The following is a 21,643-nucleotide window of genomic DNA, read 5'->3' on the forward strand; positions in this document are numbered from 1 at the left end:
GTTACCTGGCGACGGAGCGGAGGGCTTCGCGGCGGGGGCAGCGCCCGTAGGTCCCGCGGGCGAGGCAGGCGCGGAGCGGCGGCGGCGGCGGCGGCGGCGGCGGCGGCGGCGGCGGCCGGGTCCACAGGCTGCAGATGGGCGCTCAGGGCGCCGAAGATGCTGGCGGGCCGGGGCGAGGCGCCGGCGCCGGCGCGGGAGCTCTTCCGGGACGCGGCGTTCCCCGCCTCCGACTCCTCGCTCTTTTTCAACTTGTCCACACCGCTGGCCCAGTTTCGGGAGGACATCACGTGGAGGCGGCCCCAGGTGGGGCCCGGCCTGGGCGGGTCTCGGGCGGGAGCGGCGGGAGGCCGGCGCGCGCCTCGCAGCCCCCCAGGTGGGCTGGGAAGGAGTGGGAGCGCCAGGACCCGGCGGGGCGCTGCCCCACCTGCGGAGCCGACCCACGGCGTGCTGCTCAGATGCGCTCGTGGAGAGTTTGCCCGGGATGTTCGTACCACGACCCGATGAGACCCAGAGGCGAGACGTTACTTGAATGAAATGGGAAAGGAAAGCATTGTTTGCGATTCTGTGCCACCACGTACTTGTGGCCAAATGTAAGCCCCGCGTACGGCCACTCACACCTCTCGCCCTCTTCGTTGTTCCCACAGGCCTCGGCGTTTTGCACATGCATGCCAAGAGCCCATGCACATGAGAAGTTGGGATCGTTACAGACAACCGCAGCATGTGGGAACAACCTAGGGAAGGGTGGCTGCTGTTCCACACATCCCAGGACTCTAGTGCATGTAGAACCAGGCTGCACTGCACACTGCGGAGTATGCAGACAAGTTTGGATCTCCTAGAATTTCCAAGTCAGTTGAACAGTTTGTCTGAGTTCAGCTGGAGAACTTGACCCTCAGGAGCAGGTTGTTGCTCAAGGCACAACAACAGATGAAATACCCAGCCCCTGTTTTTTTTCTCTGAAGAGTCTACACCTGGCTTCCACTCCACATGCCTCTTCTGGCCACAAGCCTTCCTGTTCCATTGCTTGTGACTGCCGTTCTCAGGCTCTGAGGTCCCTTTGTGCCCTTCTGGAAGGGCCAGATTAAGCCCACAAAGCAAAACCGTTGTAGAAATTCAGTTTTGGATTTTGCCAACATTCCCACCGATTGGGCTGCTGTAAGCGTCCCATAATCCCAGTGGCTTGGAGTCTGAGGCAGGAGGATCCCGAGTACAAAGCCAGCCTCAGCAACTTAGTGGCCCTAAGCAGTTCAGTGAGATCCTGTCTCTAAATAAAAATATTTAAAAAGGGCTGGGGACATGGCTCAGTGGTTGAGTGCCCCTGATTTCAATCTCCAGTAACCCCCCTCCCCCCCAAAAAAAAATGGGATTTAGGTGTAATGAGCCCCAGTAGAAAGTTTTTGATAAAGGAACGATTCTATGGAATTCTCTTTTAAGAAGTTCACATGTAGGGGACTGGAGCAGAGGATGACAGGGTGGCATTAAAATGTATCTAATAGCTTTTTATTCTTTCATGGCAATTTTTTAAATGTTGTAACTATCGAGTTCACATCTATTCATAATAATAAACATATTCAACAAGAAAGAAGCTTAGTGATACTCCTGGGCAGGAAGTGGATTGTTGAGGCGAGAGTGCCTATGGCCCTTGCAGGACGCTCTGGTACACGAGCAGCAGAGGGCAAGGCTTGGGAATAGATAGACTTGAGGTCACTTTGGAGGGAGCTGGACAGGCCATAGAGACTGGTGAAGTTGAGGATAATGGAGGAATCAAGAATGATTTCTCAATGTTTGGCCTGAGAAACTGGATTGGTGGTGGTCCAGGTGAGAGTCTAGGGTGCTCTGGAGTTGGGTTTACCCCCCGTGTTCAGGTGGAGCTGTTAGGAAGAGCTGGGCTAGAGGCCTCCCTAAGGGTATGGAGTAAAATTTGCAGCTGGTCCAGGGCATGGAAGAGCATGTGATGTGGGAGGATGGGTGTCCGAGGGGAAAGGCTGAGCCCAGGGAGCGCGAAGGTGTTGTGCATGGTGAAGCAAGTGCCTGACCCAAGGCTATGAGGGCAGTTGGACGGGAGGAGCGTGGCCCAGAGGGCTTGCTGGCATGCCTTCAGGGGTTGGTGCTGTCAGAAGTGACACTGTGGGGGTGACTTGGTGGAGGTGTTGGGAACATGACTGACAGTCTAGCAGGGCCTGTGTTGAGCATGAGGGAGGAACAACCTCGTAGTGCTCCTGAGGAGGTCATTGGGAAGCAGCCGTGACGCCAAGGGACATGTTTTAAAGATGGTGCCTCTCCTCGCCTACACCTGGGGGCGAAAAACAGCACATGGCAGGAGAGGTCAGGCCAGTGGCTTCTGGTGAAGCAGGAGGGAGGCCAACAGCTCAGGAGCATGGGCAGGGGCAGCATGGACATTGTGAGACACGAGGGGGAAGGGAGAAATGTGGGATATGGAGCCTTGTGGGAAAGTGGTAAGTTTTCCAGTGTTTAGAGAACCCCGTGCCATTATTAATTTATGAGGTGAAATTGTTTTCTAAACCAGTATTTAGTTGTTTTGAGAAGGGGCATGGTTGAATTCAGCTAGAGTCGAGGATTTTGCCAAGAGGGTAGGAGGATAGAGATGGACACAGCTGAGTTTGAACTGGACCCCTGAATCTGGATCTGAAGCCAGGAGGATTTGAAGGATAATGGCTAGGAGGAGCCAGCTCCCCCCACACCCCTCATTTTGGGTGGGGAAACTCCAATGATCAGAAATGATCAGGCAGCATCTTTGTGTCCTTCCTGAAGACTGGCCATCGGGCATACACTAAGATTGGATGATTTTCTTTATTTTAGGAAATTTGTGCCACGCCCCGGCTATTCCCAGATAACCCTTGGGAAGGACAGGTGAAGCAGGGGCTGCTGGGCGATTGCTGGTTCCTGTGTGCCTGTGCCGCCCTACAGAAGAGTCGGCATCTCCTGGACCAGGTATGGGGCTCCCAGCCCAGGGTTGTGACCAAGCAGGCCTCTCTCTGCACAGGGAGCCCTTCAGACACACAGCCCTGCGCAGTGCTTCCGTGGCTGTGCAGGAGGTCAGTGGGAACTTGAGGGCTCCAAGCCTGCGACTATTGACCAGCATATCCCTCTCATGCAGGAGTGGACCAGATCGGGGGTCTCTGCCCTGCTCTGAGCTCTGAGCCCTGGTTCTCCATGTGGCCAGAGCCATGCTCTTGGGGTAAAAAGACATGGGCCAGCTGTTTTCATCACCTGGTAAAAAACATCTTTCCTTAGAGAGATAAAGGTTTATTTTGGCTCCAGCTGCAGAGGTTCCAGCCCATGGTCAGCTGGCTCCATTGCTCTGGGCTGAGGCAAGGTAGAGCATCATGGTGGAAGAGTATGGCAGATCCGAACTTCCTCAGTGCAGTCAGGAATGGACTGGGGAGGCCACCACCTCAGTATTGCCATCAAATACAAATCTCAGCAGACAGACCCTCTGAGGAAGTCAGAGCCCTCCTGATCCAGTCACCTCTGCACACTGCTGTACGGGGGACCAGGCTCAACACGAGCCTTTGGGGAACCCTTCATACCCAAACCACAAAACCACACCAACCTGGCACAGGATAGGATCAGCAGAAGGGCCTGTGTTGCTGGTTTGGCATCTCTTTCCTGAACTCGTTGCTCTCTACCCCAACTCCTGTACTTGGGATAGAACCCCAGAATGTTCTGCCACTGAGCTATACCCCCTACTCTTTTTATTTTTTATTCTGAGACAAGGCCTCACTAAGTTGACCAGGCTGGCCTCAACCTTGCCACCCTCCTGCCTTAGCCTCCTGAGTCATTTGGGTTATAGGCCTGTACTACAATGCCCAGCTGATTTTCTTTTCTTTTTTTTTTTTTTTAAAAAAAAACAGGTTTTAAATGTAAAAATGTGAAAGGTAATCAAAACTGTTCTGGCAGATACCACAGCGCAGAAGCCTGTGCAGATTTTCTTCTGTGTTCGTTATTTTAGGCGTGGCTCTTTGCTCAGGGTTCTCTCTCTCTTTTTTTTTTTTTTTTTTTTAAAGAGAGAGGAGAGAGAGAGAGAAAATTTTAATATTTATTTTTTAGTTTTCAGCGGACACAACATCTTTGTTTGTATGTGGAGCTGAGGATCGAACCCGGGCCGCACGCCTGCCAGGCGAGCACGCTACTGCTTGAGCCACATCCCCAGCCCCAGGGTTCTCAAATAGGGCAGGTGTACCCATGTGGAGCCCTGTCTGCCCTGGGCCTAAGCACATGGCTCTCATACCTCCTCTCCAGGAGGCCGTACTGGCTTTGACCTTTCTTTCAGAAAGAGAGTGCTGACCCCATGGTCATCCTCTTCCTGGCCCCTGAGTGGTGGGGCCAGCACGTACAGGTCTGCCTGGTGCGGCCCTGTGCTCCTCTATCCCTGGGTGGGAATCAGAGATCCCAGGGAACCAGGAGTGGGTGTGATGGGTCCAACAGCCCAAAGGGCTGCTAGGCCCAGGGGACCTGCTGTTTGCAGCCAGTTCTGGCGAGAGTTGAGTTGCTTGTACCTGCCAGAGTCAGTTGTTTTGGATTCAGGTTTTATACTTATTTGGGACTAAAATGTAATGGTTGACTTTTTAAAAAAAGTTTTGGAGGATATTGTGTTCCTGAATGCAATTCAAAAGTATTCAGATGGAAAGACTGTGCATGTTGTTTCTGGTGGTTGAGTTTGCTGTGAGCAGGGATGGACACTGGTGCAGGTCCATCAAGCCCTTGTGCTCTGCAGGCACCTGTGCTTGCTGGGCACCCTGTGGTCAAGATGCTGGGGGCTCCTAGTGCTGCTTGTCTCTCATGTTCTGCTTTTCCTCTCCCTGTGCATGGTAGGTCTTCCCTCCAGGACAGCCGAGCTGGTCTGACCAGACATACTGTGGCCTCTTCACCTGTCGAATTTGGCAGTTTGGACGATGGGAGGAGGTGACCATAGATGACCGTCTGCCTTGTCTTGCAGGGAGACTCTGCTTCTCCCGCTGCCAGAGAGAGGATGTGTTCTGGCTTCCCTTACTGGAAAAGGTCTATGCCAAGTACGTGTGCTGCACTGAGCAGCAGGACCAGGCTGGACATCCTGGCTTGTGATATCCATGTGTGGCTCTTTGCTCAGGGCTGCAGAGTGCCTGGCAACCTCAGGGTCTGGTAGCCAGGCCTGTGGGTCCAGAGGCAGGTGTTCTGCTCTGGGGCCTGTGGCTGGCCCTTATCCTGCCCACTCTCTGCCTCCCCATCTCTCAGTCCAGGTGGGGTAGTCGCTCCGCAGGAAGGACAGACATGTCCTCCTTTTCATTTTCTCAGACCCAACAAGAAAGTATTTTTGCGTACTTGTCCTTGAACGTTCAGGAGAGGTGGCCTCTGAACAGTTGTTGGAGAGGAGCAAGCCACTTGGGTGGCAATACTCGCTTGTCACAGTCCTCTTTGCGAGTTTTGATTGCACAGCTTTCCCTCTTAGGTTGTGGATAGCAACTTGCTGAAGGAGCTGACCCACAGGCAGGCATTTCAAAGGGCTGGCCAGGGGCCTCATTGATATTTGCGCATGGGGTATGAGCTCCAGGGACGAGGGTGTTGGCGTCTCCGCACAGTTCTCAGAAGGTGTCTGAGCATGGCAGAAGCTGCTGGGACACAGTTGATGGGCATTTGCAGGAGAGACCAAGCCCAGACTTGGTGACAACTACAGTTAGAGGCTTGATGGAAGTGGAGACTGGAAGACGAGAGTCCTGCTGAGGCTCACTCCACGACGCTATCGTCCCCTAGGGTCTACGGGTCCTATGAACACCTGTGGGCAGGGCAGGTGGCAGATGCCCTGGTGGACTTAACTGGTGGCCTGGCAGAGAGGTGGAGCCTGAAGGACTTAGCAGGAACCAGTGGCCAGCAAGACAGACCCCATGGCTGGGAGCACAGGACGTGTCGGCAGCTGCTCCGCTTGAAGGACCAGTGTCTGATCAGCTGCTCCGTTCTCAGTCCCCGAGCTGGTAAGGCTGTGGCCGCAGGCGCTCCCTGCCTACCCAATGCCTGTTGGCGCTCTGCCCCTTCTCCAGAGACAGGTCCCCTCTTCCCTCCACCAGTCCTTTCAGTAGAGCGCGGCAGGACCCACGTGGCTGTGTCCTGCAGAGAGTCTAGGAAGCAGGTGGCAGAGTCGAGGCTGATCACATTCGTCATCCACCCAACTGGCGACCCTGCAAAATCCAGACCCCTTTCTGTTTTAGTGAAATGTATCACGGCTCATTAGGGAAGTTGGTATAGAAGATGTCAGCGACATGTAGTCACCTGTGACTTTTTCGGGTACTTTGTTTTTTCATAAACGTCTTCATGTTTTGTCTTCTAGTTGGTTTGGGTTTTTTTTTTGTTTTGTTTGTTTGTTTGTTTTTTTTTTTTTGGTACCAAGGATTGAACTCTGGCACTCAGCTGCTGGGATCGCTGGCTTGTGCCGCCCCAGCCTCTGCTCTGGTGTTTTGTGTGCCTTTCTAAGCTGTTATGTGAATGTTGCAGGGTTTTGTTTTGTAATGGACTTGCCAAGATTTTCTTTATACTTCTTCTAATGTGGGATGTTTGAGTCCTTTTGTTTGTCATAAATGATACTCCAGTGAACATGTCTGTAATTTCTACTTACATGTAAGGTTTTTTTTTTTAAATATTTACTTTTTAGTTGTAGTTGGATACATACTTTTATTTTATTTATTTATTTTTATGTGATGCTGAGGATCAAACCCAGGGCCTCGCACGTGCTAGGTGAGGGCTCTACCGCTGAGCCCCAGCCCCAGTCCCACGTGTAGGATCAGTTTTGATAATGATTTTGGTTAAAAACATGAACATGAGTGTGGACTGAAGCATGCAGGCAGCCTCGCGGACCCTGCCAGGCAGTGTCTGGGGTTGGTCAGGTGCTGGTCTGGGTCCCAGGACTCCTCCCTGGAGTTGTTTACTTGGGCCCGCCCCAGTGTGGGAGGGCTAATTCCTAGCACTTATGGCTTTGTCCCCTGCCCCCAGCCCCCATAGAGAATGGCTGGAGCCCACTGAAGTGTCAAGGGCTGGGGACAAGAGGGACACCAGAGTGGCAACTGTGGTGCCCTAGGTGAAGCCCTGAGGTAGTTCCAGGAGCTCCCTTTGCTCTTCCTGGCCCACTGCCCTGCCTCCTGCATGTCACGTCCATGTGTCCCGAGGTGTCACCAGGTGAGCCCTCGCCTGGCAGCCAGTCCTCCCTGGTACCTCTAGTCTGAATGGCCCTGCCTCCAGCTGACTTTGCCCCAACCGGTCTCTTGGTTCTGGGCAGTTGCCGGCTGGTCAGTGGCAGTGAAAGCAGCGAGGTCCTTCCCTGACATGTGGTGGCCGCCGAGGTCTGGGACAGGAATGGCTTGCACAAGAAGCCAGGGCCCGCCTTGGCTCTTTGCCTGGCACAGTGTGCTGCTAGAGACTCCTGAGCTAACTGACCTGCAGTCAAGAATGGCGCTCCGTGGTCCTGGGCCCTGGGGCCTCCTGGTAGCCGGGCTGGAACATCCTGGCAGGGTGACAGAGACCCGTGTGTTCTCCCCCATGGGGACTCTGTTCTGTACCTGGGCTCTGTCTCACACAGGTGCCAGGGACCTGGGGGCATTCCATGCCTTCATCGTCTCAGATCTGCGGGAACTCCGGGGACGAGCTGGCCAGGGCATCCTGCTGCTGCGGATCCTGAACCCCTGGGGCCGGCACTGCTGGCAGGGACTCTGGAGGGAGGGGTGAGTGCCAGGAGCAGGGCCCTGAGACCCTGTGGTCCCCGGCCTTCTGGCCTGTGCCTTAGTGAGTCCAGCTGTCAGGTCAGTGTTCGTGTCTGCAGGGCCACTTGGTGGCACCTCGTGCACTGCTGTGTTCAGGGCCTCGGGCAGTTCTTGGGAGGTGTGGGACCACCGTGACCCTAGGTCTTGGGGGAACCCGCAGACCCAGGAACAGGAACTTGGTTTGAAGACCCAGCTAAGCCAGGATCCCCTGGAAGCCTGGAGCTGCAGATGGTGGTGGACTCCCAGCAGGAGTGCATGCAGCAGCTCCCCCTGAGACCCCAGGGCAGGTGTCGTTCTGGGTTGTGGTGTCCGGGAAGCCAGTCCAGAGGCAAGAAGCCCCTCTGGGGAAGGAGAGAGGCTCCCGCGAGTGCTGCCATGGGAGGCCCCTCATCTCAGGATGCCTCTCGACACGGGAGGGGGCCCAGCAGCAGGACCACGGGGTGCTGGAAAGGGGGACTCTCGGGCCCCCAGCTGATGCTGCCAGCTCTTGGGAGCAGCTTTCCTGAGGGAGGCTCCTTACAGGGGTGAAGGGTGGAGTCAGGTGGAGCCAGCTGAGGGGGCCGAGCTGCTGTCCCAGCTCCAGGACGGGGAGTTCTGGGTGGAGGAAGAGGAGTTCCTCAGGGAATTTGAGGAGGTCACCATTGGCTACCCAGTCACAGAGGCCGGCCACCTGCAGAGTCTCTACACAGGTAGGGCAGCAGGAGAGTGGGTCCCACATGGGCACCCTGGGCAGAGCTCGTGCCCAGGCCCCACCCGTGCATCCTGGGAACTGGAGGAGGTTGAGGCCTGCCCGCGTGGCCCGGGGGTACAGCAGGGCTGTCCCAGAGCTGATGTGGATACTCTCCTGCTAGAGAAGACGCTGTGCCACACGCAGGCGCTGCCTGGTGCCTGGGTCGTGGGGCAGTCAGCTGGAGGTTGCCGGAACAACAGCTGCTTTCCCTGCAACCCCAAGTACTGGCTGAGGCTCTCGGAACCCAGTGAGCTGTGTGTGGCTGTTCTGCAGAGACCCAGGAAGCACCCAGCAGGCAGGGCCCGGGCTCTGGTGGGCCGTGGCCCTGCCCCATCAAGCCTCCTGGGCAAGGATCACCAGGTCAAGGACTACCAGGCCGTGGGCCTGCACATCTGGAAGGTAACTGTCACCCCACCCACCCCCGCAGTGGCCGTGGGGACCAGGCCTGCTTTTGGCACTCTGCCAGGGGCCCTGTCTCTCACCTCCTTGGGCTGCCATGGACCCAGCTGAGCTGAGGCCCTCCAGCTCTGCCCTGTGCCTCACTGGCCAGAGAAGAACAGGACAACAGCCAACGGGGGCGGGGGGGAGGCCCACAGGAGCTGCCCACCGGCCCTGCTCTCGGCCCTGCTCTCGAGCACAGTGAGCGGAACCACCCAGGAGAGGAGCTGCTTCCGTCCTCCAGACGTCCCTCTGACTCCTCCCTCGGTCCTTCCCCTGCTTGGTGGGGATTGTGACGCTGATCTTTGACCTCTTGGGACTGTTCTGAGGCTTTTGTCACACTCAGCCACTAGATCCTAAACTGGCTGTTTCCTGGAAGACTGGCTGGGCTGGGAGCTGCTGCCCGTCTGCCTGCCCAGTGGCTGTGTCCTCATGGGCTGGGAGCTGTCACGGCCTTTGTGGGCAGGCCTGCATTATGGTTCTTTCCTCTCACGAAGGAGGGGCGAGCGCTGTCCCATAGTTCCCCAGCTGTGCTGGCCGGGGGTCTTTGGGGGCACAGCCCTGTGTAGATTTGTTTGTTTCCTCCTTGACCCTGGTGACAGGGCTCTGGGAAGCCTTGGGTCTGACTTTCCAGTTGGCCCTTGAGAGGATGAGGCTGCGGATGGACTTTCACCTGCTGGCTTGAGAGGCCTTCCTGCTGAGCAGGGAGCGGAGAGCTAGGTGCTGGGCGCTCTCCCACTGACCTCTGCCTGCCCTCTGCAGGTGGAGAAACGGCGGGTCAGCCTGCCCAGAATCCTGTCCACACCCCCTGTGGCTGGCACTGTGTGTCATGCGTATGACCGAGAGGTCCATCTACACTGTGAGCTCTCCCCTGGCTACTACCTGGCTGTCCCCAGCACCTTCCTGAAGGACATGCCAGGGCAGTTCCTGCTCCGAGTTTTCTCCACAGGCAAAGTCTCCCTCAGGTGAGGAGCCATCCAGGGATGGGACTCTGGTGGCTGCCCTGGGTGGGCACATTCCTCAGACAGGCTGCCAGCACCTTCCTCTGCTCGTCCCTCCACAGTGCTGTCAGGCCAGCAGCCAAGGGCGCCTCCCCTGGGGCAGCCCTGCCCTCCGGCGAGTGGGAGACCCTGCAGCTGCGGGGCTGCTGGAGAGCAGGCCAGACAGCAGGGGGCAGCAGGAACTTCGCCTCCTACCTCTGCAACCCCTGCCTCCCTTTCTCTGTCCCCGAGGGCTCCGGTCCCCGCTGCATCCGAATCACCCTGCACCAGCACTGCCTGCTCAGTGACAGCCAGCTGCATCCCATTGGCTTTCATGTCTTCCAGGTGGGCTCCTCAGCAAGGGACAGGTACGGGGAGGCCCAGGCAACCCATATCTGTCCCATGTTGTCCAGTAATCAGCTGCCTGGGAGGCAGAGTCTGGGCTCAGTTGGGCACATCAGCCCAGCTGGCTGGTCTCATAGGAGGCTGGTCTCTAGGTTTCTAAGGCTGTATTTGCTGGGGTCAGCTCAGATGGCCCTGGGCCACTCACCCTGGCTTGGAACATCTGTGTCCTGAGGTCAATTCTCCCCAGGGCATGCCCCCTACCTCAGGATCCTGGACCCTGGAGGCTGCTCAGGGGATTCTGGGCAGATGCCCAGCCTCACCATGGATTTGGCCCCAGCAAGCAATTTCAGAGAAGCCCTACCCACTGGTGCAACAGGGAGTGAACACACCCAGGAGCCACCCAGGTCATACCACCTGCCCCTCCCATGTCACTGAGCGCCCTGGGTGGGACTGGCAAGAGTTGCTCCCACAGCCAGCAGGCAGAGGAGAGGTGGGGGTGCCCTCAGGGAGGCCAGCAGCCCGAGGGTGCCCCTGGAGCTACCAGAGCCTGCAGCTGGGGTCAGCCCTGCACAGGTGAGACAGGAAGGAGGCAGTCGAGCAAAGTGACAGTCGCCCCAGTGTCATTCCAGAGGGCGGCGTATCAGTCCAGGTCAGCCAGGGGAGGGGTAGGGTCAGGAAGCAGAGGTCATGACAGGGACCTCGCCATGGGCTATTCTGGTGACACTGCTGCTCATGCTTAGCCACTCCTGCAGGTGGAGGTGGCTCAGGCTCCTGCCAGGGAAGGGCTGATCAGACCTCACCCAGTGCCTGCCTCCGTCCGGCTCTGTCCTGCCCCTTCTATAGTCAGCCAGGGGAGGCACTTAGCAGATCTGGAGGAGGAGGGGGAGGGAGAGTTCATGGCTCAGGGTCACAGGCCCTGAGTTCTGTGGGGACGGTTCTGGGGCTCCCAGCCCACACGGGGCTGTGCTTGTTCTGGGAGGACAATGGCTGAGGATGTCCTGGGCTGTAGCTGGTGGGAACACATGGCCTGGCATGGATTTCTGGTAAGAGGGTCGGTGCCTCCCTGGGAGGAGCCACTAAGCCCCGAGAGCTGAGGGAGACACTGGGCCCTTGCCCAGTGCTGCGTGCTGTGTGGGCCACCAGGAAGGAGCTCAGGCCAAAGTGCCAGTGCCCAGGGGCTGCTGGCCAGAGCACTCGGGGTTGGGGTCTGGGCGGTGGTACGTGCCTCCCGCAGAGCTGATCTGAGGTTCCTGGGCATGGTGCCACTGCCAGGGCCTTCTGGCAAGGGTGGTCCAATCTCAGTGGGAGGGAGGTTCAGTGGGTGGGCCTGGCACTTGCTCCCCAGAAAAGGGGTGCATGTGATTCAGGAAGGCCAGGCATCGGCATCTTGGGATCCAGCAGACTCCAGCTGCTGCTGCCTGGGCAGTACCCCCATCCATACAGCCGCCTCAGGCTGAGCCCTGCACCCTCCAGGTCCCTGCAGGTGGCGAGAGGCAGGGCACAGGCCCCCTGCTGCTCCAGGAGCCACTACTGAGCTGTGTGCCACATCGCTATGCCCAGGAGGTGAACCGGCTCTGCCTGCTGTCTGCGGGCACCTACAGGGTCGTGCCCTCCACCTACTGGCCTGACACCGAGGGCTCCTTCACGGTGACCATAGCAACCAGAGTGGACAGGTGCGTCTCTGGGCCTTGGGATGACCAGTAGGTGTTCTTGGCCCTGAGCACTCAGCAGCCTTCCTGGTCTGGTTCTCTGCTGACCCAAGGCAGGAATGGGCCTACTTGCCTGGCTGAGCTGGGAGGAGGGTCTGGTGAGAGGCCAGCCTGGAGCAGGTGGCCCCCCGGTGAGCTGCCCTCTCTCCACAGGCGGTCCATTCACAGCCAGGAGATGCTGGGCCAGGTCCTCCAGGAGGTGCGTGCAGCCCTCAGCAGCCTTGCGTCCCAGTGCCTTAGGCCCCTCCCAGCTACCTCACTCAGTGGCCTCTGCTACCCTGAGTCACAGGGCAGAGCTTGCAGGGACTTGGGGGCTGGGCTGTCACAGTCCCTAGGGGCATTTGGGGGGAGGGCGGGAGCAGCCCTGAGCCCACCTTTCCCTCCCTCTTGCAGGTTTCCCTCACTGCAGTGATGAAGGCCTAGCCGGGCTCCTACGTGGCAGCTCTGGGGGCTGGAGCTAGGCCAAGCCTTGACCTGCCTCAGCTCTGCAGGCCGGCCACAGCTTGGGTCCCAAGTGTGCTCTGTCCTGGAGAGAGGAAGTCTTGGGGTGGCACAGGTGCTGCAGGAGGGTCAGGGACTCCTGTGGTGTCTGTCCCGTGCCCAAGACCCCAGGGTCCCTCCCACATGGTCCTGCCGACTCCAGGCGGGCGCGTGTTGTAACAGGTGTTGCTGAGAACTATTTATTACTTGAAATATTTTTTAGGACATGACTTTATAAATAAACATGAGCAGTTTGTGGGTTGGTCTTGTTTCATGAGGCTCAAGCCTGAAGAGGCTGCAGGAAGGGGTGGGGGTGGGTGCTGAGGTGGGGTGAGGGCCACATGGGCTCTGGGGGTGGGCAAGGCTGACCTGGAGGTGGTGTCTGGGAGGAAAAGAGTGTGGAGGGGCAGGCGCGGGTGGGCCCCAGGACAGGAGGCAGAGGACTTCTTTGGAGGAGACGGAGGCTCAGACAGGGTGGAGCCTTCTGAGGGAACAGAAGCTCCAGAGGAGAGGGACAGGTGCAGGTGCTGCCCGAGGCTGACGGCCACCAAAGACCCTGGGGACAGACGTGGGCTCCTCCTGTGCGGAGCCGCGGCTGGATGTCTGTCCCCAGTGTCTTGCTGGCTGTCAGCCAGAACCCATCTTCGAGGTATCTGGGTTCCTCGCTGGGTCTCAGCCCCCCGTCTTCCCCCCGCTGCACACCCCACATGTCAGGGAGGGCTGGGGGTATTGCTGTTCGGGTGCTGGATGGGGTCAGCTGTTCCCAGTCACTTCAGTTCTACTACCTGTGTCCCTCAGTGACTGGGAGGCCCTGAGAGTCTGGGCCAGCCCTGCTGTCCTAGCAGTTCTCAGTAGAGGCTGCCTAGGGAAGGGCCTATGGCCCTTGTCCTGGCCGCCTGTCACCCCCACCCCAACCTCTGTCACCCCCTCCCGTCCTTGCCCTCCAGCAGCAGGGGGAGGGTTCTGTCTTGGGGCACCATCCCCGTCGGCAGGACCTGGCCCAGGGTCTGCGTCTCCTTGGCGCTCCATCCCAGCTCCCCCTGCTGCAGCAGCGTGGACTGGCCTTTTCTCCTTCAAACCCAGCTCTCCTGAGTCCACTGGCTTCTATGCTGCCTTGAGAAACTGGGCCACCTGGGGAGCAGTTCTCGGGGGCAGGAGCGAGGGACTGACCACCAGAGCATCCCTAAGGGTGCTCTGCTGGTACGGCTGGAGAGCAGGCCGTGCTGTGAGCTGACCAGGAGCCAGGCCGGAGCCTGCGGGGCTCCCACCAGAGTCACGGAGGCCTTGGGCTCTTCAGCTCCCGAGGCAGCATTGCCCACCTAGGAACCTGACTCCAGCAGGCGTAAGGTGACGGGAAGGCAGCCCATCAGAGGGGCCCGGCAGGGACAGGGGAGGTGGCTCGGCACTGTCCCCTGCCTTCCTAGGTGTCCTCTCAGGGATGACCAGGACCTCAGGAGGCAGGTCCTGTCCTAGGTCTCAGCTCTGCTGCCCACTCTCTTAGCTCATGTGCACAGGAGGGGGGTGGCTTCCTGCACCCCCCAGACCAGACCTGCCCCTGTACAGCCAGCTGCACGGGTCCAGTAGGGGGGAGACCATCCATGGACAGTCCCCAGCTGGCTACCTGGGTGGCCACAGCAGAGCCAGTCCCCTCTGCCCAGGAGACTGCAGGGCCTGGTTCTGACCTGTCCTCCACCTTGTTTCTCCTGGTGGCTGCAGACAGTACCTGAGAGGATCAGGTCCCCCTGGCTGAGAGTCCAGTTGTCCATGATGTCTCCAGGAACCCCTGTTCCAGCAGGGGCCATGCTGCGTCTTGGGATGTGATGGCCTCCCCCTGTCTTAGGAGCCTCGGGCCCTAACCTGCAGCCTCCCCTGAGACCCGGTTCAGCTGCTGTCATGGTGGGGTAGTTCCAGACTCCCGCTCGTCCGTCCTGACTGCCGTCTGACCAGGAGACAAGGTGCTGGTCACTCCCACTAGCCCCGGCAGATGTCAGTGACAGGTGGAGAGCCTGTGGACTCAGGCAGGCTCGTCCTGGCAGGACTGTGTCAGCTGCCCCTGTGGCTGTGTGTGTCCACTCAGGCAGGGCCAATGTGCCCTAAAATGGATGTCCTCCTTCCCAGTTGGCAGGCACTGGGAGCACCATAGTCCTAGGTGGTCCTGCTCACAGCTGCTGTGGGGACAGTCCGTCCTCTTGGGACACTACTTCCATCCATGGACGTTGGGTCTGGAAGCTGGCTGAGGTGCATGTGGGCCAGCACTGGGCTTTGCATGGCTGCCCTCACTGTCCTTGACTGGCTTGGCCAAGTGGGACCTGAGTGGTGACTTGGGCTATTCCTGCCAACATCCCCTGACTCCCCACAGTGTCCCTGGCACCCTCAGCCCTGCCACTCTTAAGATGACCTGGTGTTCAGAGTCTTCTTGTCCTTCGATGTCTGGAACCACCACTCTGGGGGAGCCAAACCCTGTAATGCCCACCTGCAGGACAGCCAGCCGGCATCACCAACATGGGCACAAGCCTGAGGGCTTCCTGCGCATTAAAGTGACCCTGGATGGCTCCTATGGCACAGCTCAAGGTGCCAGCTGCCCACTTCCCTGCCCCTGCCCAGAGGTCTTGTCCCAGGCCTGCAGGGGCCTGACCCCGCTGGCCAAGGCAGCTCTCTCCATCCTGGGGGCTCCTCGGTCTATGCATCTGAGCAGAGTTGGCTGAGCTGACCAGCGCATCCCTCTCCCTGGGCACCTTCTGGTCGACCCCAGAGCAAATCTTCCAGTTGGGCCGGATAGGACTGCCACCAGGGCCGGTCTCCCTGCCACCAGTGGTGGGTCTTCACTGCCGGTGAGCAGTGGGTGACCCAGCTCCAAAGCCCATTATCACTCTTCTTGGACCCTGGGACAGTTTGGGGACAGGTGTCTGGCCAGGAAGGAGAGGAAGTAGGACAAGTGAGCAGAGCCCCCTGAGGCCCTGTCCAGCCTAGCCAGCCTGTTGGGAGGTTGGACTCTGAATGTCCAAGGCCTGCCTGAGGCCTCCTTGGGGCTGAAACACTTGGGCCCCACTTGACTTAGTGTCGCACATGGCCACAGAGGCCGTCCCTGAAGGTCCCCACTGCCCTGCTCCCCGTCCAGCATGCTTTTACTAGCTGTTACTTTTCCTCTCAGCACAATGTGTTGGACGATAATGCTGAGGCCGTCCACAGGGCACCCGGTGAGGGACAGCTTTCAGAAGGAACCTCTGGGGTCATCCTCTGGCTTCCAGTGAGGCCAGTAGGAGTTGGCACCAGGCTGCCCCCAGTGACATTTCTAAGTTGCCACTGGGGTGGGCCCTTTGAAGCTGCTGCTGGTAGCCCTGATGACTTCATTGCCCAAGTCTCGGAGACTGGAGGCCATCTAGATCCCCACACCCTCGCCCAGCCTGAGAGCTCTGCTGTGGGAAGGGTCCCCCTGGGGACCAGCCAGGGGACCAGGGGCTGTGCTTGAGCTGCAGCCTGGCAGCTCAAGGGTCTGCCCACCACTCAGGGCCCATCCCAGCGCTCTTCCAGAGAGCCTACAGGTGGAGCCAGCCAGCACCCAGTGGCCACTACAGGCTGTTGGTCGACCTGTCAGTAGAGGCAGTCAGAGCATTTCCCACCCAGCGAGTTCCCGCTCTTGCGGGGCAGGTGCCTCAGGTGTTTGCTCCAGTAGACAGCCTGTACACTGCAGAAATGTGCCTCCCGCAGTTCCGGAGGGCCTGGGGAGGCTGCGTCCTGGTCCACACCTGGCTCTCTTCTGGTGGTGTCCTCCAGCACTGAGGATAAGGGAGTTCTCTGGGTCTCTGTATGGACATTCATCTCCCCCTTGAGGGTGCTACCTGTGTGATCCAATCACCTTCCTCAGCCCGTCTTCTACACCACCTCCTGGGGTGCAGCTTTCAAGGCAGGAATTGAGGGGACACAGGAATGCAGACCCTAGCAGCATCCCCACCTCCTACGTGCCCCTTGACAAGCCCTCGGGGTCCCCAGGGGCCTGTGCCTACCCTTCCAGACAGGGCTTCCCTGAGAAAGCCAAAGCTGGGGACTCTTCCCCACCCCTGCCCTGGGCAACACACCCAGAACTCTCCAGAACACTGGACGGCAGGGCCTGGCCTTTCCCTGGTATGGGGGCTGCCGCCCTGTGGTGGGTACAACTGTCCCTGGTGGAGGGAAGGGAGGCAGGTCCCGACTGGCAGGCTGGGTGTGGGCGAGAACCTCCTCCCAGCCTTCCTGCAGACTTTGGTCCACACCACCGGCCCGATTCCTTCCCTGTGCCACTTCCTGCTCTGGGGCTGGTGAGCATTGCTTCCTTGTGAGCCATGTCCTGCCCTGTGCTGGCTCTGGCACCTTCTCTGTCCTCACTCTCCCCTCCCTCCCCTAGCCCAGGGTAGCCTGGGGGGCTCAGAGCTTCTGAGGTGAGTACAGGGGTCCTGGTGCCCCAAGAGCAGGTGATGGTGGAACAGCCTGGCCTGAGCAGGGCTCCATGGGCAGGAGGCACCACGGGGTGGGATCGCGGGTCAGAGCCCCGATGGGCAGCACCAGCTGGCCAGGGCTCAGCCATGCCCTGATCCTGTCTCCACTCGTGACCACGCCTTGCTGGTGTCCTGTGTGTGCTTCCCTTGGCTTTATTGTGGGGGTTTCTCCCCAAATGTTTACTAGATTTAAGCCACATTTGCTGCCAATTGAAATGAACAGGAGAGTCCTTTTATTCCCAGGATACCTTAAAGTCTTTAGGCTCTGACCTGGAGCCCTGGATGTAGCCCCTTCATCTGCAAAAGTTCTTTCCTGGTTTGGAGGAAAGGCCTTGGTGGGGAGGCCTGGCCTTGCCACTCGGCAGCCTCGGTTCTCTGCAGGGTCTGCAGGGTCTACAGGGCTCCGCCACAGCCTGTGGGCCATCTGGTTGATACCAGGACCCCCTGGTCATTCCTCTGATCCCTGGCAAGTGCAAGCAGTGTCCACCTAGATAGCACCACCACGTCTGGGCTGGGACTGCAAGGTGTCCTATCGCAGGGTCCAGGACACACGTGCAGTGTCCCCTAGTCAGACCAGGGCTCAGGCTGGGTCCCCTGCAGCTGCCTGGACATGCTATCCCTTTGCAGGAGGCCAGGACCTGCTGCCAGGGAAGGAGCAGCCCAGCCCCGGCTTAGGCTGGGCGGGGTCCTGTGTGTTAGAGCACTTTCTTGGGCTCTATGGGTCCTGGCACCTGGGTGGTGGGGTCGCTCCTCATGTGCCAGGAGTGCTCATCCATCATGAGTGTCGAATTTTGTCCAATATTTTCCTGCATCTATTGAGAGGATTATATGAATTTTCTTTCTTTTTTCTATAATTGTAGTAAATTACACTGATGTTCTAGTGTTAAGATGAATCTTGCATTTCTGGGATGCTTGATGATGTAGTATTGATCTTACATATTGATATAATCTGCTAATGTTTGACCCACACATCTGTGTTCCTGTGTGATGCTGGTCTGCTTTTCTTGTAGTCTGTGCCTTTTGGGTGTAAGGGCAGAGTTTGCCGCAGAGGGGAGCTGGACGATCTTCTTCTTCCTAAGAGGAGTCAAGACTGAGGTTGTCTTATCCTTGAGTGTTCAGTGGAACTCTCCAGGGGAACTGGCAAGGCATCCTCTTCTTAGAAAGGTGTACATTTTACAGCTGTAACAGACATAAGTCATTCCAGTTTTATGATCCTGTATCAATCTTGGCGAATTGAGATTTTTAAGAAATGTGTGCATTTTGTCTAAGTTGCCAACTGTGTTTGCATAAAGTTATGGAAACATTCCTTTGTCATTCTTCCCAGGTCTGCAGGCTGTGGGGTCTTAGCATTCGTTCCTCACGTTCGTGATCCGTGCGTCTTCCTTGACTGGTCTGGCCGGAGGGTCATCAGTTGTACTGATCTTTTTAAGGAACCAATGTGTATTTTATTTATTTTCTAGGTTATTTTTCTAAATCATGTCTTTCTTCCATTTACTTAGGTTTCATCTGTTGTTGGAATTGCTGGCGTTCTAGCTTCCTGAAGTGGGATCTTAATGACTATAGCTCTTTCCTCTTCACTGCAGCGCGCCCTGAGAGCTGGGGCCCTCCTCAGCCTCAGCGTTAGTTTTCTTCTTACAAGTTTTGTTTTATCATCATTTGGTTCAAAGTATTCTTTTTTAAATTTGCAAGCTCATTTATTTTTTTAGTTTACAATATTTTCTAATGTCCCTTTGATTACTTATTTGATCTTTGAATTATTTATAGGTGAGTTGTCTAACTTGCAGATACTCAGGCCTTCTCTGCCTTAGGCCTTTAGTTACTGGTTTCTTCTTCTTCTTCTTCTTCTTTTTTTTTTTTTTGAGAGAGAGAGAGAGAGAGAGAGAGAGAGAGAGAGGGAGATTTTTTAATATTTATTTTTTAGTTCTCGGCGGACACAACATCTTTGTTGGTATGTGGTGCTGAGGATCGAACCCGGGCCGCACGCCTGCCAGGCGAGCGCGCTACCGCTTGAGCCACGTCCCCAGCCCTGGTTACTGGTTTCTTCTTCAGGGCTGTGGTACTGGAGAGCTCACCCGGTGATGCTGTAGTGGTATGGAACTTGTCCTGGGGCCCAGCCCGTCGCCTGCTCTGGGGAAAGAATACGTGTTCTGCTGTGGCTAGGCGTCTGTCCTGCATCCATCCACGGACACATCGCCGTCATCCACGTTCAGCACGTGCTGAGTCGCCGTGAGAGGAGGGTGTCGTGAAGCCCTGACGCGATCGAGCCTCATTCTTCCTAGGCCTACAAGTCTACTTCACTTACACACCTTTATAAGTAGACACATTTGCTTTTAGAATTGCTTGACATTATTTATCATGTAGAACACTCCTTCTGCCTCTGGGAGAGCCCCTGTGCAGGCGTCTGCTTGGTGCTGCTGTCCCGGCTCCCTGTGGTCAGGGCTGCGACTCGCCACCTCCTTCTTACACGGCTTCTCTTTTGCTTGTAACTTTTCTTTGTACCTAAGTTGTGTATGAGGTGACAGCACATTGTCACATCTTGCTTTTTAATCCAGCTTGATGACCATTGATCATCTTTGCCTTTGAATTGGATTGCTGTACGAGCTGTGTTTGATTGATTATTGAATGATCAGGTTTGAATCTGCCATCTTACTGTTTGTTTTCTGTTCATCTTATTTGTTCTTTGTACCCATTTCCCTCCACTTTCTTGCCTTTCTTTACATTTGATGGTCTGTTCTGCGTATTTATCATACCTCTTTGCCTTGCCTCTTCAGAGGTTGCTGTAGGGTTTACAATGTGTTCCTTCATCCTAGTGTCTAACTGGGAGCAGGAAGCAGGGTGGGAGGATGCGTCGGGACTGGCACAGATATCTGCCTGGGCCACGCAGGGGTGGCTCTGAGTTGGAGGCTTTGAAGGAAGATTGATGCAAGGTGACAGGCTGGATGACGTGGTTGGTTTGGGACACGGTACATTTAAAGTGCTTCTGAGGCACCCACGAAAGGATGCCTGACAGGAAGCCCTACGCAGGTCCAGAGCTCAGACCAGAGGGGTCAACCTGGGATCATTGGGGTCAACCTGGGGCTGACTGGGGAATGGGCAGTCAATGGGCAGGGAGATCCGCTCATGACGAGTGTGTGATGGGACAGGGAAGAGTCTGGCACCCACTTGTGACAAGTCCCAACATTTAGGGACCCATAGGAGGATCATAGGAGTGTGCACGGAGAGGCCAGGGAAGGAGCCGACCGAGGGCATGTGTGTCGCGCTGCTATGGAAGGAAGCGGCTCAGCAGCTGCTCTGAAGTGCGGGGCATGAGGCCGGTTCAGGACAGGACAGAGTACGAGGGTTCTAGGCCTTAACCCGGGGCAGGTAAAAGGGGTATCATCCACAGCTCATCAACGTATCTTTAAACCACTCACAAGAATGGTAGGTGGGGTAGGCGGGGTTGGCCAGGTGTGCACTGGGGCTGTCATGTGAGTCCAGGGACCTCAGGAGATGTCTGTGGGTTGAGTGTGATGGGGTCACATTTCAGTGCAGTGTGTGCTGACGGGACGGGGCATGAGGAGGGTCAGGGGGCTGACCCTGCATGACACGCAGCCAGACCCAGGGCTACCACAGTGAGCTGAGAGGAGAGGCGGTCCCTTGGCTGGGTCAGCGGCCATGGTGGGCTCCCATCCACCTGCAGGGCTCCCTGCCATGGCTCCTGTGCGTCCTGCTCTGGGAGCTGCCCACAGGAGCTGTGGAGCACAGGGAAGGACGCGCTGTCCCCAGTGCTCCCTGGGGCACCTGCAGAACCATTCTGGTGTCTAGTCAGTGCAGGTCTGCACCACCACAGGGTCCGGCCCATTGACCTTGTCCACGTGGCTTCCTGAAACTGTTCCCGTCCGGGTCTCCACCTCAGAGGAGGTCTGCAGGGCTGGCCAGGGCTGCTAGTAGAAGCAGGATTAGTGGCTGGCGGGTGCTGGCGGGTACTGGTGAGCCCCACAAGATGCAGCGGCTTAGAACATGCGTGGAGCAGGGTCTGAGAGTTCCCTGAGGTTGAGCTGACCTGAGCCTGGGGCCTGTGAACATGTGTGTGTGAGTGTGTGTATGCGCGCTCACACACACACAGATCCAGGGAAAGGGCCTTGTCAGACTGAGCAAGCTCCAGTTAGAGACAACCCTGTTTCTTGAACTCTGACCCCAGCCCCCACCCCAACTTTAACTCCCAGGCCCTGCTGAGCTCCCGGCCCTGCGCCTTCACTCCACCCCAGTTCCCATCAGTCCATGTCTTCCTGCACCATCCACAGCTCTGCAGCCCGTCAGTCTCGTGGTGCTTGCTGCTTCTGCCCCAGTCCAGGGACCTGAGCTGGTCATTCCAGTTCAGTGCTTGACAGACCTCCCTGGGGACTGAAGCCTGGTGCTGGCCCTCCTGGGCCATGATTTCCTGACCTGTAGAGCATGGGGCTGGGGCTGGGGGTGCACAAGCAGGAACCCTAATGAGCTGGTGGAGGCCACCGAGCTCTCTGCTGCCCAGGTCCCAGCCCATCTGGAACAGCTGCACGGCCCAGGCATTGATGAGCTCCTCAGCAGGCAAGGTCCCTGGGCTTGGCCCCAGGAGGAGCAGTCAGGGTGGTGGCTCTGCCGTCTTGGTCCAGCTCACATGAGCCAGCAGTCCTACCTCTGCCCACAGGGCCCTTCCCCGGGCCAGCTCAGCTGTGTGCTTCTGTGTGTGCATACATGTATGTTTGCACACGTTCACTGTCTAGTGTAT

The 21,643-nt window shown here is 57.5% G+C and overlaps 2 protein-coding genes across 4 annotated transcripts in view; both read left to right on the forward strand.

Moving 5' to 3' along the window:
- CAPN10 (calpain 10) lies at positions 1-12,682 on the forward strand. Of its 3 annotated transcripts, XR_014018106.1 has the most exons (13): positions 1-303; positions 2,818-2,949; positions 4,834-5,030; positions 5,749-5,966; positions 7,562-7,703; positions 8,265-8,431; positions 8,594-8,871; positions 9,673-9,875; positions 9,974-10,235; positions 10,483-10,639; positions 11,709-11,908; positions 12,098-12,143; positions 12,338-12,682. XR_014018106.1 is itself a non-coding variant. In XM_081262002.1 (12 exons), the coding sequence occupies exons 1-12, from the start codon at positions 157-159 to the stop codon at positions 12,365-12,367; spliced, it is 2,022 nt and encodes a 673-aa protein (XP_081118128.1). In that variant the 5' UTR covers positions 1-156; the 3' UTR covers positions 12,368-12,682. The 3 variants fall into 3 exon arrangements, 2 of the variants coding, with proteins under 2 accessions (XP_081118128.1, XP_081118127.1); XM_081262002.1 differs by lacking the exon at positions 10,483-10,639; XM_081262001.1 differs by lacking the exons at positions 11,709-11,908; positions 12,098-12,143; positions 12,338-12,682 and having other exon boundaries at positions 10,483-11,089.
- Positions 10,108-21,643, forward strand: part of GPR35 (G protein-coupled receptor 35) — a 26,278-nt gene continuing 14,742 nt past the window's right edge. The window contains exon 1 of the mRNA XM_081262005.1: positions 10,108-10,235. Within this exon, the coding sequence (XP_081118131.1) occupies positions 10,225-10,235 (11 nt within the window). The 5' untranslated portion in view covers positions 10,108-10,224. The remainder of the gene's footprint in view (positions 10,236-21,643) is intronic.

Source organism: Spermophilus citellus (genome assembly GCF_964194105.1).
Source record: "Spermophilus citellus genome assembly, chromosome: 11".
Lineage (NCBI taxonomy): Eukaryota > Metazoa > Chordata > Mammalia > Rodentia > Sciuridae > Spermophilus > Spermophilus citellus.

Coding starts and splice junctions, on each gene's coding strand:
- CAPN10 (XM_081262001.1), top strand. CDS start 157: ATGCTGGCGGGCCGGGGCGAGGCGCCGGCGCCGGCGCGGGAGCTCTTC. Junction 304..2,817: donor TCACGTGGAGGCGGCCCCAG/GTGGGGCCCGGC, acceptor TCTTTATTTTAG/GAAATTTGTGCCACGCCCCG. Junction 8,432..8,593: donor CCTGCAGAGTCTCTACACAG/GTAGGGCAGCAG, acceptor CTCTCCTGCTAG/AGAAGACGCTGTGCCACACG.